The 14,800-nt window shown below is 40.1% G+C and overlaps 1 protein-coding gene across 1 annotated transcript; it reads right to left on the reverse strand.

Moving 5' to 3' along the window:
* Window positions 1-1,879: 1,879 nt before the first annotated feature.
* LOC124110705 (cobalamin binding intrinsic factor-like) lies at window positions 1,880-8,276 on the reverse strand. The gene is made up of 5 exons (XM_046470044.2): window positions 8,127-8,276; window positions 5,635-5,712; window positions 4,853-5,008; window positions 2,356-2,486; window positions 1,880-2,132 (listed from the first exon to the last, which is right to left on the reverse strand). The coding sequence occupies exons 1-5, from the start codon at window positions 8,249-8,251 to the stop codon at window positions 2,071-2,073; spliced, it is 552 nt and encodes a 183-aa protein (XP_046326000.2). The 5' UTR covers window positions 8,252-8,276; the 3' UTR covers window positions 1,880-2,070.
* Window positions 8,277-14,800: the final 6,524 nt, after the last annotated feature.

The following is a 14,800-nucleotide window of genomic DNA, read 5'->3' on the forward strand; positions in this document are numbered from 1 at the left end:
CTTCAAATAAGGTCCCTTCCTGATGGCCCTGTCACACTACAACGTATAGCAGTAACGTACGGCGACATATGAGAATTTTTACCAAAACGCTGGCAACGCTGAAACACGCTATGGATAAGTTAGATGTAAGTTTTTTACATTGAAAGCACGCTGGTATACGTTGTAGTACGCCGAGGCTTAAAAACGTTTTTGTGCATGCACAACATTTTCGGCGAATGGGAACGTATGAACATTTTACATATCTAGACTGCTCTCGCTTTTCGTTGTAATTTGATAAATGGGTGTACACTACTAATTATACTACCGCTGGGCCTGTTTTAGGCACCTTTCCCCTACGCTGAGCGCGCTGGTCATACGTTACTCATACGCTGACCATACGCTGGCCATACGCTGGCCATACGTTGAACACGCCAGACACACGCTGGCAATACGCTTTAATACGCTGTCATAAGTTATGTATAAGTCAGTGATACGCTACTAATACGTTAGACATGCGTTACATATACGTTATATAACTCGTTATGTATACGCTGTGGATACGCCAAAATCATGGTTTTTCGATGAAAGCTCGACGTTTGACAGCGTACTAACTGTATCTTACTAGGTGCAAGTTACTCCAAAACGTTGTAGTGTGTCAGGGCAATGAGCACTAGTTGAAAAATCTGTATAATAATTTAAGTTTTATAAACATAATCTGATTATTGTGATGTATAGATCTAACTGTTGAATGCAAATGACCAAAACTAAACAAATATCTGTAATTTTCGGATTGAACTGAAAGAATCTTGTCAATTTCGTATTTATGTATCGTTACTGTTACATCAACCGAAACTGATTTTCTGTGCAATACACTTTGACCACAAATGCATTGAATGTGTCACGTGTACACATGACAATGTGCTTTGCTATATATAGCGCAACCGTAAATAAGCTCCGTCCCCTGTGATTAATGCAGACGCCAAACACGATCGATTCGATTTTTTATTATAAAACTACAGAAAATGTATTGACTTATATCTAGATATGGAGCCATTTGTGGTATCCAGGGTTTGTCATTCAAGTTGATACGTACAGTTGTTTGCGTACAGTTTTCAAAAAGCTTCTCCCGGCACTCGATTGTGTTTACATTGTCAGTCACTGTTCGAAACTGAAACACCCCCACATTGCGGGCTATTTATAGACAGGGTGGGGTTTTAACAGCTGGTCATTATAAAATCTGGAAGTGATTAACGGTTCTTCAGTATTGACGTCAGTAAGGTATGTCGTCAAAGCTGATTTCGTCGTCAAAGAAGTGACGTCATAGAAGGAAATGACGTTAAACCCGGAACCAGTAAAGGATCACAATCAACCGATATTGACTTCATCAAGGGAGAATACGACGTCAACTTAGCCGGAAATGACATCAATCTACACCGGAAGTGACGCCACAGAAAGACCAATATTACTGTACAATATTATGATTTTGCTTTCTTCATGTACTGTATTTCACTGCTGTCAGCTATATGGAATTACCAGACGCCAGATCCTGGTTCTCTCTTGTGTATTCTGGCTCGAATGTAATAGTGGTTATGTATTAAAATGAATTATCAAACAATATTTATCAGAATACTACCTCTTTTACATCAGTAGTAGTCCCTTCCACCTCCCCAGCATATAGGCATCAAGGATGTTTGGTTATTGGAAAGAAGTGACGTTTCCACGCCTTTTGCATGTGCAGATGCTGTTGACTGCCTTAAGACTAATAAAACCCTGACTGTGAAGAGGAGAGTCTGTGGCAAATCTTAAAGTTTCGTAGTGTAAGATCAGCCAAAAGGCAGGCTTTATGGCCATGAGGTTATAGAGGTAGTCTTCTTAGAATTATCCACAATGATAACTATTGTTGGATTTCACCACATCAAGCGTTTATTTCATGTTCATATACAGACACCACTAAAATATATATTATTTTGTATGAGACGACGTTCAGGGGGTAAATAATTCGATTTAATTGCATTAATAGAGATACGGTATTTCCACGTCTTGTTTTTGGATTAACTCGACCCTTGTCTCCGGTTTAGTGAAATCGTTGGTCTAGTACGTGGTGAAATTGAAGGTAATTACGGACCAATCTTTTGGTACGTACATACTGACACCTGCAATATAGAAACACCATGGTCAGTTTACATGTGGATCAATCCTTCTCCATGCAATATTTGTAGCACATACATACATACATACATACATACATACATACATACATACATACATACATACATACATACATACTTGCGTGTATGCTTACGTTTTATACGTACATATATACATGCATAACGCACGTGCACACGCACATACCTACTTACATACTAGCATACTTACCTAGAGGTGTAAGTTCCCCTTTGTCCAGGATCTGCCAGTAGGTCTTGTCATCGGTGCTTCCAGCCACTTTATTCATGCTTAGTATAAAATATCCCGTCACGTTTGGTGTCGCAAAATACTCAGCTGTGAAACTGAACAACAAGAGTGATTACATTGTGGAACCATTGCATTTCACTTTCATCGATATATAGTGTGTTTTGACTATGGTATGGTATTTTCAATGCGTTTGCCACACAAACTGAACATGAAATAGATCACGAAACACTGGCACAAACTATTTAGACTTCAGATAATATGGGAATAACTTATAAAGCGTTTTTACAAAGGAGTCTCACTAAAGAGGTGTACCAGTACAGAGAAGGCTGACTCTCACAGAAGGATTGCATCTGGAGATGAAGATGTTGTTTGACAGAGAAGGTATTGTCTTAGGGAAAGGCGGTGTCTGACAGAGGTGCTATATGACAGAACGCTGTTGTCTGAGGAAGAAGGTGGTGTCTGGCAGAGAAGGTTGTGTTTGACAGATAAGGTGTTGTCTGATGACGGAGGTTTTGTCTGAGGGAGAAGGTGTTGTTTCAATAGGAAGGTGGTGCCTTACAGAGATAATGGTGTATCACAAAGAAAGTGTTTTCTGAGAGACTTCTAAGATATGTCTGACTGAATCTGAATAGAATCTGGAAAAGAAACATGCGTCTTACATAGAAAATGTTGTTTGAGGGAGAAGGTTGGTTGGTTGGTTTGTTGTTTAACGCCGCACTCACCAATATTTCAGCTATATGACGGTGGTCTGTAAATAATCGAGTCTGGACCCGACAATTCAGTGATTAATATCACGAGCATCGATTCACGCAATTTGGACCGATGACATGCATCAACCAAGTCAGCGAGCCTGAACACCCGATCCCATTAGTCGCCTTTTACGACAAGCATAGGTTGCTGAAGACCTAGTCTACAACGGAATCTTCACGGGGTCGAGGGAGAAGGAGGTGCCAGACAAATAAAGTGTTGTTCAGTGTGCAGCTGGGAAAGAGTTTGTGACTGATGAGGAGGGAGCGAGTATGGTTTTACGCCGCTTTTAGTAATAGTCCAGCAATATCACGGCGGGGGACACCAGAAATGGGCTTAACACATTGTACCCATGTCGGGAATCGAACCCGGGTCTTCTGCGTGACGAGCGAACGCTTTAATCACTAGGCTACCCGACCGACTGATGAGGATGTAGCTGAGAAAGAAAATTGTATATCAACGGAAAAAAACTATGATTAATATAAAGTTTAATAAAACCTAAACGTATTTTGAAATTAAACAATGCATCTTTCAATGCATGTCCACGAAGACATATCTTTGACTATAAGGTCGTAATTCACATTTTGCCCGTGCATGTTAATGCACGTCGCACAATTTCGATGCTTGCGTCTTTGCTGGGGGCATGATACGTGTTTTTGAAACAACATACGAGTACAATGATTGTTTAGCTATCGGATGCTCATAAAACACTTTTGTTTAACCGTGAATAACGATTATGCAATGCCACGGCTTGCTGAAAATCAACGTCTACGCGCCGTCGGTATGCTGCAAACAGGAATATGCAAAAGGAAGTTGCCAGACATTTTATTGTTCATCGGAACACCATATTATCTTTTTTATCTGGAGCCGGGAAAAACACATGACTCGCCACGCACCGGTCGTCCATGTGTGACATCGCGTCAACAAGACAACATATACGGTTGGCGCATCTCCGGAATCGATATCAAATTGCCACAGTAACAGATCGGACAATTTCCGGGTTGAGACCAATTAGTGGCAGAACCGGTTGAGGGAGCAGAACTTCTAGCCCTCGTCACCCTTAGGCACGCCTAACTTGATGTAGACAGCATCTGAGGTTGAGAAGACAAGACTTGGACTGGGACAGCGTACTGTTCACAGATGAGTCCATACTTCATCTGGACAGCTCTCGTGGTCGTCAAAGGGTCTACAGGCGTCCAGGAAAACGTTTTCGCGATGCTTGCGTTACTCAACGTCGTTAGTTTGGCAGTGCAAGGGATGGTATGTGGTAGCATCACTCATGGGAGAACACAATCCATCATTGTTGGCAATTTGAATGGCGTACACAACTGGGACGACATCGTTCGAGACATGTTCTACTCTTTGTGCAAATGTAGCGACGCAACAGCAGGATAATGCCCGTCCACATGTTTCATGTGTTGTAACAGACTTTGTGAGGCAGCAGAATATTGCTGTACTGCCATGGACGACTGATTCTTCAGACCGCTCCCCCACAGAACATGTCTGGCTTGACATCAAACGACGCCTACAACAGGACCAAAGCGGTAACGCTAACTCAGTTTGGCCAATATTTGGTTGGCATTTGGAACAACATACCCCAGGGTTTTTTCAATCATCTGCCGTCTTCAATGAACCGCCGCTGCCTCGTTTGTATTAACGGACATGGTAGCCACACCCGACATTTACGTTGAAGTGCGTTAGGCAGTAATCTTACCGGAAATGCTGGTCGATGGCGACGGCCTCCTGGAGGAAGTAGAGGAGCTCTCTCTGAGGCATCTCAAGCACGACACAGGACTTGAACGTGTGCGGCTTGAGGCGGTTCTCCACCACCAAAGTAACGGTGATATTAGGACCGCACATGCAACAAGAACTGAAGGATAACGATTAAATAGTTTAATCATGTATCACTTTTGTTTTAAGTGGCGGAGTACTAAAATTATCCAGTAAACTACCGTCACCGATTTAACTACTTTAAATCTGCATTGAAGCGTCTCTTGCTTTGCTTTTTTTTAAGATTAGTTTTATTCATTGAGAAAATAATAGATATCTTACTTTTCTGTAGCGCCACTTGTATAATGTGATCAACTTTCTAAATTAACTGTACTATTTGACAGGAAGAGATAAATCTTACTTAAATTCATTAAGTATGTGCCTCTATGTACACAATATAATGTGCTTGAATATGTTAAAATGAAAATGTCTGATCTAATTAAATAACGCCTGTCCGATCGGTTCACATAGTACATAGGCAAATCGCTAATGCTGGGGTGCTTGATGAGATAAAACAGGTTTTCAATCATTGCAACAAGGCTTGCAATGCTTTCTTTGGAAGGAGTCAAACAATTTCTTTTCTACAGCACATTTGTTTCAGGAAGCATGTCAAACAGACAAGTCAATTCTTTTGTTCAATCTCAGGTCAAATCACACTCACCCTCTATAAAATACTAAATTGTCAGTCACTTCAATGTCGACTTAGTGAAAAAATTGTGTACTTACTCCTGGCAAGTCAGAGCCATTGCCACGCAGGCCAGCAGACCTACACACGAGAGTGTATTCATAGTCCTTGTACGTAACCTGGAAGGAACAAAATATCACTGCACGAAATAGTGCATTGCAATGTGTGCCCTCATGTTTGGAATAACGTTTGAAATCTGTGCTCTTTAGAAAACGATATTGGCATTTGCAACTATATGCCTTTATATGCCTTATGTTAGCAATGTATGCTCATAGAATGAATTATTTTCATATATTCCCAATGGTGCTTAAACGTTACGAGGTGAATAATTTTTATGTGATCAGTTTTATATAGGTTTGAAATAAATGAAAATAAAAAAGGCAATGCCTCAACTGTTTCCATAAGGTTTGAAAGTGATGCAAGTGACAAAAATATTTACATACTCCAAACGTGACGATGTGGTTGTACAGTATCATACAATATCAATATACCCGAGTGCTGCCATGATGTGGAGAGAGCGTAGTTGAGATTCTTGAGGCTATTGAGGATTTTGTTCGAGCAGCTACTTGGATTCCTTTGCCCTGAATCTAATGCATGAGCTTATTCATGTTTGTTTATTATTTAGCGCCGTACTTAGCAATGTTCCCGCGATATGTCGGCGGTCTGTAAACAATCGAGGCTGGAAGAGACAATCCAGTGATTGGCATCACATCCGTCTATCCACGCAATTGGGATACAATTACATGTATCAACCAAGTCGGCGATCCTGGTCACCCGATCCCGTTTGTCTCCTCTTACGACAAGCATGGTTTGCTGAAGACAGGGTGTAACCCTGGTCGCCTTTTAATGACACAGACTGGGAGGGTCTGAACCAAGCAGGGTAATGTGTATTTTGTAGTAAATGACAATGTCTGGCAAATGATTCTCATGTTACAAACAACAATGTGATTATCGACTTTCCTTGTACTGTGATAAACTTTGCTCAGTTTATTTTGTACCTCAAAGGTAGTCAAGCTGCCACCTGCTTCAGTGCTACAAGTCATTTTCTTTTGGAACATGCGGAAGATGTACAGCTACATGTATGTACCAACAGCAGGAATCTGAGCTTTCATTTCATTAAACTTTAACGAATTGGACATCTCCAATGATGTGCCTTGTCCATATGGAGATCCATCAAATTTGTTAGTTCGTTTGTTACTAGTACTTATATAACAGTAAGAGATATATGTGATAAAATAAGACTATATATATAATACATACATTTACCTTGCCTAAATTTGAAAATTCAACGACGGCTGGCGTCTGGGTTGAAGGAATGTGCAAGTGTGGTTTGTAAATAGTCGATTCTACGATTCCGACTATATCATGAGTATGTGTTTATGAATCCCTATCAAATAGTGATGAAACCACTTGTTTGCGAAAAGGTGAGTGTATCCACTGGGTATTATAGATTGAGAGCAATACGATTGCATACACAGTAAATTCGATTTCGAGATAAGCAGTCAAATTTATATGTATTTATAGAGTGAGCTGGTCGGAACCGGACAATAGGCTCGAGGTATCGGTACTCTCTCACTTGCTAATTTTGCTTGAAGCCCCACACCTCGGAACCATACAGTAGAATTGGTTGTAGTTGCGTATCAATATACCTTTTAAAATACCGTAGTCGAAACAATATCTATTTTTCTTAAAGTAACTATTAGTTCAAGGAGTGATCTTTTCCCCCTACTTGGTAGGTCTGATAAATTATTGTTGAAATTTCATGAACAACTTAAGAGTAAACCAATAAAATATCTTTTTTCGAAAGAGGTCCAGTCTAAATACCACAATTTTAGTTTTATCCTAGTAGTTCCATTTATTGCGTCTGCAACCCATTGGCGCTGTCTGATACTATTATACTAGTAACAATATTTCTTATAAATCAGGACATAACTGAATATCATGTATCCCATTAGAAACAACTTCTAACATTTACGTTTCCTCTTAGACATGATTTAACACATTTATAAGTACTTCTTAGAGCATTCAGCATTTTACCATTCAGAGCATACGATTTCAAAAGACACCATAACTTATCCGGATTTATTCAGCCAAACGTTTTCTTAAAATCTACAAAATCCACATAAAGTTTGCATTTCTTATTGCTTAAACATTTCTATAACATAGCATATAATGTGAATATGTGGTCCATAGATGAATAAACCTGTCTTAATCCGGCTTGAGTTTCTGATATTTTATTCCTTATGTTTAACCAGTGTTAGTAAAGTCGTGTAGACGCTGAGAAGTGATCATGAGATACCAAGGTAGTTATTTCGTCTCCTTTTTGCGAATAGGGATAATTACCGCTCCAGTCCATCGGGAAAAACGTCAGACTCAAATATGTTATTTAATAATGTCTTTAAGAAAGGCATTGTCAAATTTCCGGGGACTTTTAACATTTCAATTATAATTTGTTTTTACCTGCGTCTTTGCCATCTTTTAAATGACAGATTGTATTGTATATTTCGACGAGGATAATGTAAATACTCCTTACCTGTGCTTTAGATATCGACGTAAACAGCACGATGCTTTAGGTCGCCTGTTCGAAGGTTCCGGGTAACTGTGATTTATATAGTGCTGTGTCACGTATGCCGTGACACTCCGTTCCCTGCAGTGCATCCTGTTTGCACAGTTGATGCACTTATGTGCATATATCAAAGAATGTGTGCATGACATATGATCAATACATAAATGCAGCGGCAAGCCAGCAAAGAGTGACTGCTAAAACCGCTTCAATCATAATATACGTTAAAGACAGAATAATTATGTGATAATGATTATCATGACATTGACTAACCGCCTATATTTCGCCATATGTTTTCCGTTCTAATGGGTATGGGGGTCAAAGGTCTCGTCTAAAACGGGGAGTGAAATTATCCAGTTATTTCACTGAAATTGTTTGAACAAACAAATTTCAATTTGAGAAGAAAATGAATAGAAATAAAATAAGAAAGTCACTGGGGGTCTATCTTCCAGTTTAACAATTTAAAATTTCACTGGAATAGAAGCACTTTTGTCCCATACGTCTTAAAAAACGACATATTGGGTTTGGGTATCATGGTATATGGGCCGTTAGTGTAACAATGTATATCCAATGTATTGTTCACAATATCGTCCATTAGTGTAACAATGTATATCCAATGTATTGTTCCCAATATCGGCCATTAGTGTAACAATGTATATCCAATGCATTGTTCACAATATTGGCCTTTAGTGTAACAATGCATTTCTAATGTATTGTTCACAATATCGACCATTAGCGTAGCCATGCATATTCAATGTATTGTTCACAATAACGGCCGTAAGTGTAACAATGTCTATCAAATGCAGTGTTCACAATATCGGCCATAAGTGTAACAGTGTATACCCAATGTATTGTTCACAATATCGGCCATAAGTGTAACAGTGTATATCCAATGTTTTGTTCCCAATATCGGCCATTAGTGTAACAATGTACATCCAATGTTTTGTTCACAATATCTATCATTAGTGTAAGATTATATATACGGTGTAGTGCAATTTATCAACCTGTACTAAGTATTATTCTTACTATGATCCCAAGACCATTGTTGAATAAAGATACGACAATATCCGGTCGTATCGTTCGGACTGGAATGAGTTTTGCCCCATGTGAAGCCACGGAAGGGTAGCAAGTCAAGACCGAAATGACGTATATATGGAATCTGGGAGTTCCCAGGAAGTGATGTCATAGGACTTCTGCCTCCGGTTTTGTTAGAACTGTGGGACAAAATGGCGGTCTTGGTATGGCAAAAATCTCGCGAAAGAAGTGACGTCATGATCTTTTGGTCAGATTTGGCATAGGAAAAAATGGCGGACATAGTATCCTGAATGTTTCGCGAAATAGTAGATCGAGATAGATGACGAACAACATTAACGAACACATTGATCATTGCGTATAAATAAATAAACGAATTAATGTATTTTGTTCTGTGTTTATTGACGTGTTTACTGAATCCTAGGCAAGTATATAGAGAATGTCTTTGGAGAATTAATCAAACGAAATGGGTATTTTTTCATAATTACATGATAAATACATCACATTCAGGAGAAACAACAGAAATCATCATGTTTTCAAGTTTTCTTTCGTTTTATTTGGATGATCCTTATAAGGACCGTTGAATTGAAACGTTTACAGGAGTAATACGTTTCTGAATACCATCTTCATAGAAAAGCTGTTACAAGAGAATCGTCTATACTCTGTGATAGGACTATCCATACTTTTCCTACGATACAATTTAACACCGCAATGAAACCAATGTATCCTATCGTTAGGTCCGGTGTAGAAGAATCCCCCTATTGCCATCTGTTTCATCTGTATGGGCCATCGAATAAAAGGTAGGTATTGGTAGGTATATCCAACATGTCAGTGTCGATATATATACATATATTGCTATCACAAGAATCAAACATAATTTGTATCCGCATTCGACATCCTTTCAGAGTTACAGTCACACTTCGAATGAAGAGTTTAGCCAAGGGTTGTCAGTAGAATACGTCAACTACGTTTAAACCAATCAATGAGCAGTACTACTGACGGATTACTGTGTCGTGTAAAATTGATTTCTAACAGAAACAGGAAAACAATAGAGCTATATGTCCAACGATGAAAAATTCGGACCTGAACACAGAAACTTCTCCACCACTGCGTACATACACCATTTGATATATTGATCCTGATGCATTGGCCATTGTAACCATTGAGACACTGTATAGTGTAGCTTCTCTGAGGTCTCTATCCATGTTGTGGTATGTTGACAATAGTTTGAGGCTCCAGATAATCTCTCTTAAATACAAGCATACACGACATAGAGTTGTTTCCCCTAGAAATGGATCTACGTTGTTTTGTCCAATGAGTATGTAACGGAAAGCAGCAAATCCTCTTCTACGAATATTTACATCACTTTAGCAGTAGGACAGTGTAACCTCAGACATGTAAAATATGGCATTTGAAGAAACTTTTTCTCAGTACGTTTTGACCTTTTTGTTTCTTGTCATGTCAATTAGGGTCGGATGACACCCGGAACATCGATGTAGGCCTCGACAAGTACTGTTTGTGTTGGTAACAATAAAAATTGAAAACCACCTCTTGCAATCAAGATATCGAATGCCTTCCTTCTAACCTTTACAACAATAGCCAGGACGCCGACATTGATGACGTCTAAATTCCCTGGTACATCGGTGGTCTTCCGTATCATTTAAACCCACATCGCAAGCTTAACAATATTCACTGTACCCTGAAAACCTGACAGGGATGTAATGACATCATTGTGTCTGTTATGGTGGTAAATGTGAATGATCTGAGATAGGTTTTTCACTTGTGCAAAAGCTTATTCCAAATTTCTTGAGAATGTACGTCCAGCTGCTATTTAAGTTCCAGATAGACACCGAGAACACTCCAAGTATCAACTCTGTAAAATGGAGCAGGTCTTTTAACATAATAAAGAGCAGCAACTAATGCTCGGACAAAAGCATAAATCATACTGGTTCGTGATTCTATCTGTCCACTGTTTCTGTTGTAAGAACGAATTCAGTTTCTGGGGACTCTGTTTTGAATGGTAGCCACGTCCGACACCAAGGCAATCCGCGTCCTCTACATGGAGAAAGTCAATATCCATGGCTGCATCAATACTGCTTTGGTATATTATTCTACCACAGTCATGGTGTCCTCTTCATGCAAAGGACCCGCGTGACGAATAGGCACATCTAATCCTGGACTGTGTAAGGCAAGACGTATCCTGTAATTATCTTGTCTGTTGAGCGCTTTGCAATAAAGTGGGACAGATCCCACCTCCCACAGCATATTTTGCTGAGCGATCTGTAACCATGGATGAATCTCGGGTTCTCTATCTGACAGTGTAAGTCAAAGACAAAGCATCAGAAACGTTTACTGAGAAGGCACAATCTCTTCCATCAGCTGGTTATCCTACTGATGGACTACCTCTCGAAAGGTCAGACCATCAACGGCCAATATCCTGTTAATCTGCTGAAGCATCTCCGTCACAACAGCAAGGCTAAACGTCGTGTAATACTCACTGGCGTTGTGCAGTTCCATCAGGACAAGGCACCTTTGCATAAGGCGATTGTCATGTCTGAAATGCTTGACTGAGGTTTTAAACTGATTGAACCCCGTATTCACCATATTTGGCAACGTTCGATTTCCTCCTGTTCGCACACTTGAAGAAAGAACTGTATGGCAAGCATTATCCAAATGATGATCTCATATCTGCTGTAGAGGACACTTTACAGCACCAGGAGGAAGCCTTCTACCCCAGTAGGATCCAGGCATTCCAAGATCGTTGGCAGTAGTGTGTGAACCTCTGAGGGGATTATGTTGAAAAATAATTAGCAACCAACTCTATCAACCCAGTCCGTCATAGTTAGGCTCAGAATTGTCCAGCCCCACCTCGTATGTTAAATTAAACACGTTTTAATACAGTTAACACATCGCAAGTATCGTCTGGTATGGGACGAGTGATAGGGCCCGGCTTGAGGGCGCCACAATGAAAATAGAAAAGGTTGCATGGCCTGCTCTGTCTGTCTGGATTAGAGCGGGGGAGGATTGTTAGACAGCTGCTAGTAGTCTGTTGGGTTCCCGTGTTCAGAGCAGTTGTCGGGGTAACAAAGAATGTCTGAAAGTCTTAGCATGGTGTAAACAGGCAGTGTGCCATTCAATAACAACTACAGTTACGCAGTGTCATATGAATGTTATAATAATTCAGTATATTATTTACAATTCGCTTTCGTTAGCTTGGATGTCTAAAAGTGCTTTAGTTGTAAATGCATCTTCAGTATTAAGCGCATTATCAGTAAGCACATTTTCCATTTCAGATCATTGTGAAAATAAGCTCTGAATTGGTTTGTTTGTTTGGATGGATGGTTGTTGTTTAATGCCGCAATATTCCAACTATATGATGTCTGTAAATGATCTGGAGAGACAATCCAGTGACTGACATCATGATCATCGATCTACGCAATTGGGATACGATGACATACATCAACCAAGTCAGCGAGCCTGACCATTCGATGCCTTTATATTAGTTGCCTCTTGCGACAAATGTGGGTTGCTGAAGACCAATCCTACCCCGGATCTTCACGGGTATATTGGAAATATAGATTGTGATGGTAATATTTTAAAAGATCTAGCTTTCGGTGGTGTTGATTTCCATAAGCGCCTTAGACACACTCGTAACGTGAAAAATCTCATATTGTTTTGATAGATCAGAAATTCAGTAAATGAACACTTTCAGTGAAAAATCTCATATTGTTTTGATAGATCAGAAATTCAGTAAATGAACACTTTCAGTGAAAAATCTCATATTGTTTTGATAGATCAGAAATTCAGTAAATGAACACTTTCAGCAGTTTCATCTCTATCAGTAAACACACTTGCAAATTTAGATCAGAAAAAGGTACCCATTCACCTCACCTAATCAACCGATGTACATGTTCCGGTAATATCTCTTTAACCCCTCCCCAGTTGAGATCCTGTCTGCAAATATCTCTTATGTCGTAAAACATCTCAAGTGTAGGGGCTAATAAAAACCTTAAACTTAATATAGAAAGTTATTGCTCTTTAAAATAGCATGGCATGAGTGCAATAAAAACAATAAAACCTAACTCTGCCACTTATGTTGTCATAAAACGTGCGACAAAAATAGTTACACCCATTACGAGTATGGCACAAAGGTGGCAAGAGGCTCAACAAACCTACTTTTTACACAAGGATGTTCGCAAATTTTCAAGAGATATATTACAGATCTACTGATATGCACAGTAAATCCAGTTCAGGCAGATGGACTTGACACTTATGACTTCCTGTGCCTCTGAAATTACCGGCTATATATATTTAGGATACGTGAAGGCTGTTTAAGTTTCAACGTTTTTCATTAAAGGCACATACTATATATATACTATATATCAATCAGTAAAGGCACAAACACACACATATATATATGTATGTATATATACTGAACCAAATTAAAAACCTAAATCCTAAAATTTAACATTTTGACCAGTTATCATTGTGGGCCCTTATTGTGTATTTAAACAGTAATGGCCACGTATTGTCTTCAGATAACACCCGTTTTTTGTGCAGGTGAATCGATCAAAATCATGTGCACTATAGTGGCAAAAGTGGTTTTTTCACGTGCAACTGGACACGTGGCCATAATACCGCACGCGTTTTCAGCCATACTTGTTAGCAGTCATTAACAAAAAAAGAAAAACACAAGAAAACAAAAGTCTTTACGGCCATTTGTCATGCCACGCCTTTCAAATGTGCAACGTGAACGTGCCATCGGCATGTTGCAGACGGGAACGTCCGTAGCTTAAGTCGCAAGGACGATGGGTTGTAGTCGACGGACTGTTTATGATTTACAGACGCGTCTACAGCAAACGGGTACCACCGCTGATCGCCCTCGGCCAGGTCGACCACGTGTGACGTCACATGCAGAGGATCGTCAGATTGTCTTACGTCACCTCCGTAACCGATTTTTGACGGCTACATCAACCAGAAATGAACTGTTTAGGGGTAGACTGAGTGCGCAAACTGTTCGAAACCGTCTGAGAACTGCTCACCTTCAAGCATGACGGCCATACTGGGGGCCGATTCTGACTCAATTACACAGACGTCAACGTCAATTGTGGGCACAGCGACACTTACGATGGACTCATTGGAGGAATTGGAATCAAGTCGTCTTCAGTGATGAATCCCGATTTAATCTTCGATTTGCTGATGGTAGGGCGAGGGTGTGGAGGCGCCGTCATGAACGTTACGCCCAGTGTTGTGTACAGGAAGTAGACAGATTTCGAGGCGAAAGTGTGTGTCGGGTGGTGTGGGGTGCTTTCTGTGGCAATGCACCAGAACTTCTGCCTTTTATGGCAGCACATTGACCCGGTTTGATCTTCCAACACGACAATGCCAGACCCCAGACAGCAATTTTGACTAGGAATTTCCTTCAGAATGCGGGAGTCAACGTCATGGACTGGCCGTCAAGGTCTCCCGACCTCAATCCCATCGAACACGTCTGGGATGCTCTTGGCAGAAGTCTGCGCACTCTCCAGAACCAACTACAGAATTTGCAAGATCTTGGCACCATTTTGCAGCAACAATGGCGTCGTCTTCCCAATCATGTGTTCACAAGCATC

The sequence above is a fragment of the Haliotis rufescens genome, unplaced genomic scaffold (assembly GCF_023055435.1).
Source record: "Haliotis rufescens isolate VD_foot unplaced genomic scaffold, xgHalRufe1.0.p SCAF_10, whole genome shotgun sequence".
In the NCBI taxonomy this organism is placed as follows: Eukaryota; Metazoa; Mollusca; class Gastropoda; order Lepetellida; family Haliotidae; genus Haliotis; species Haliotis rufescens.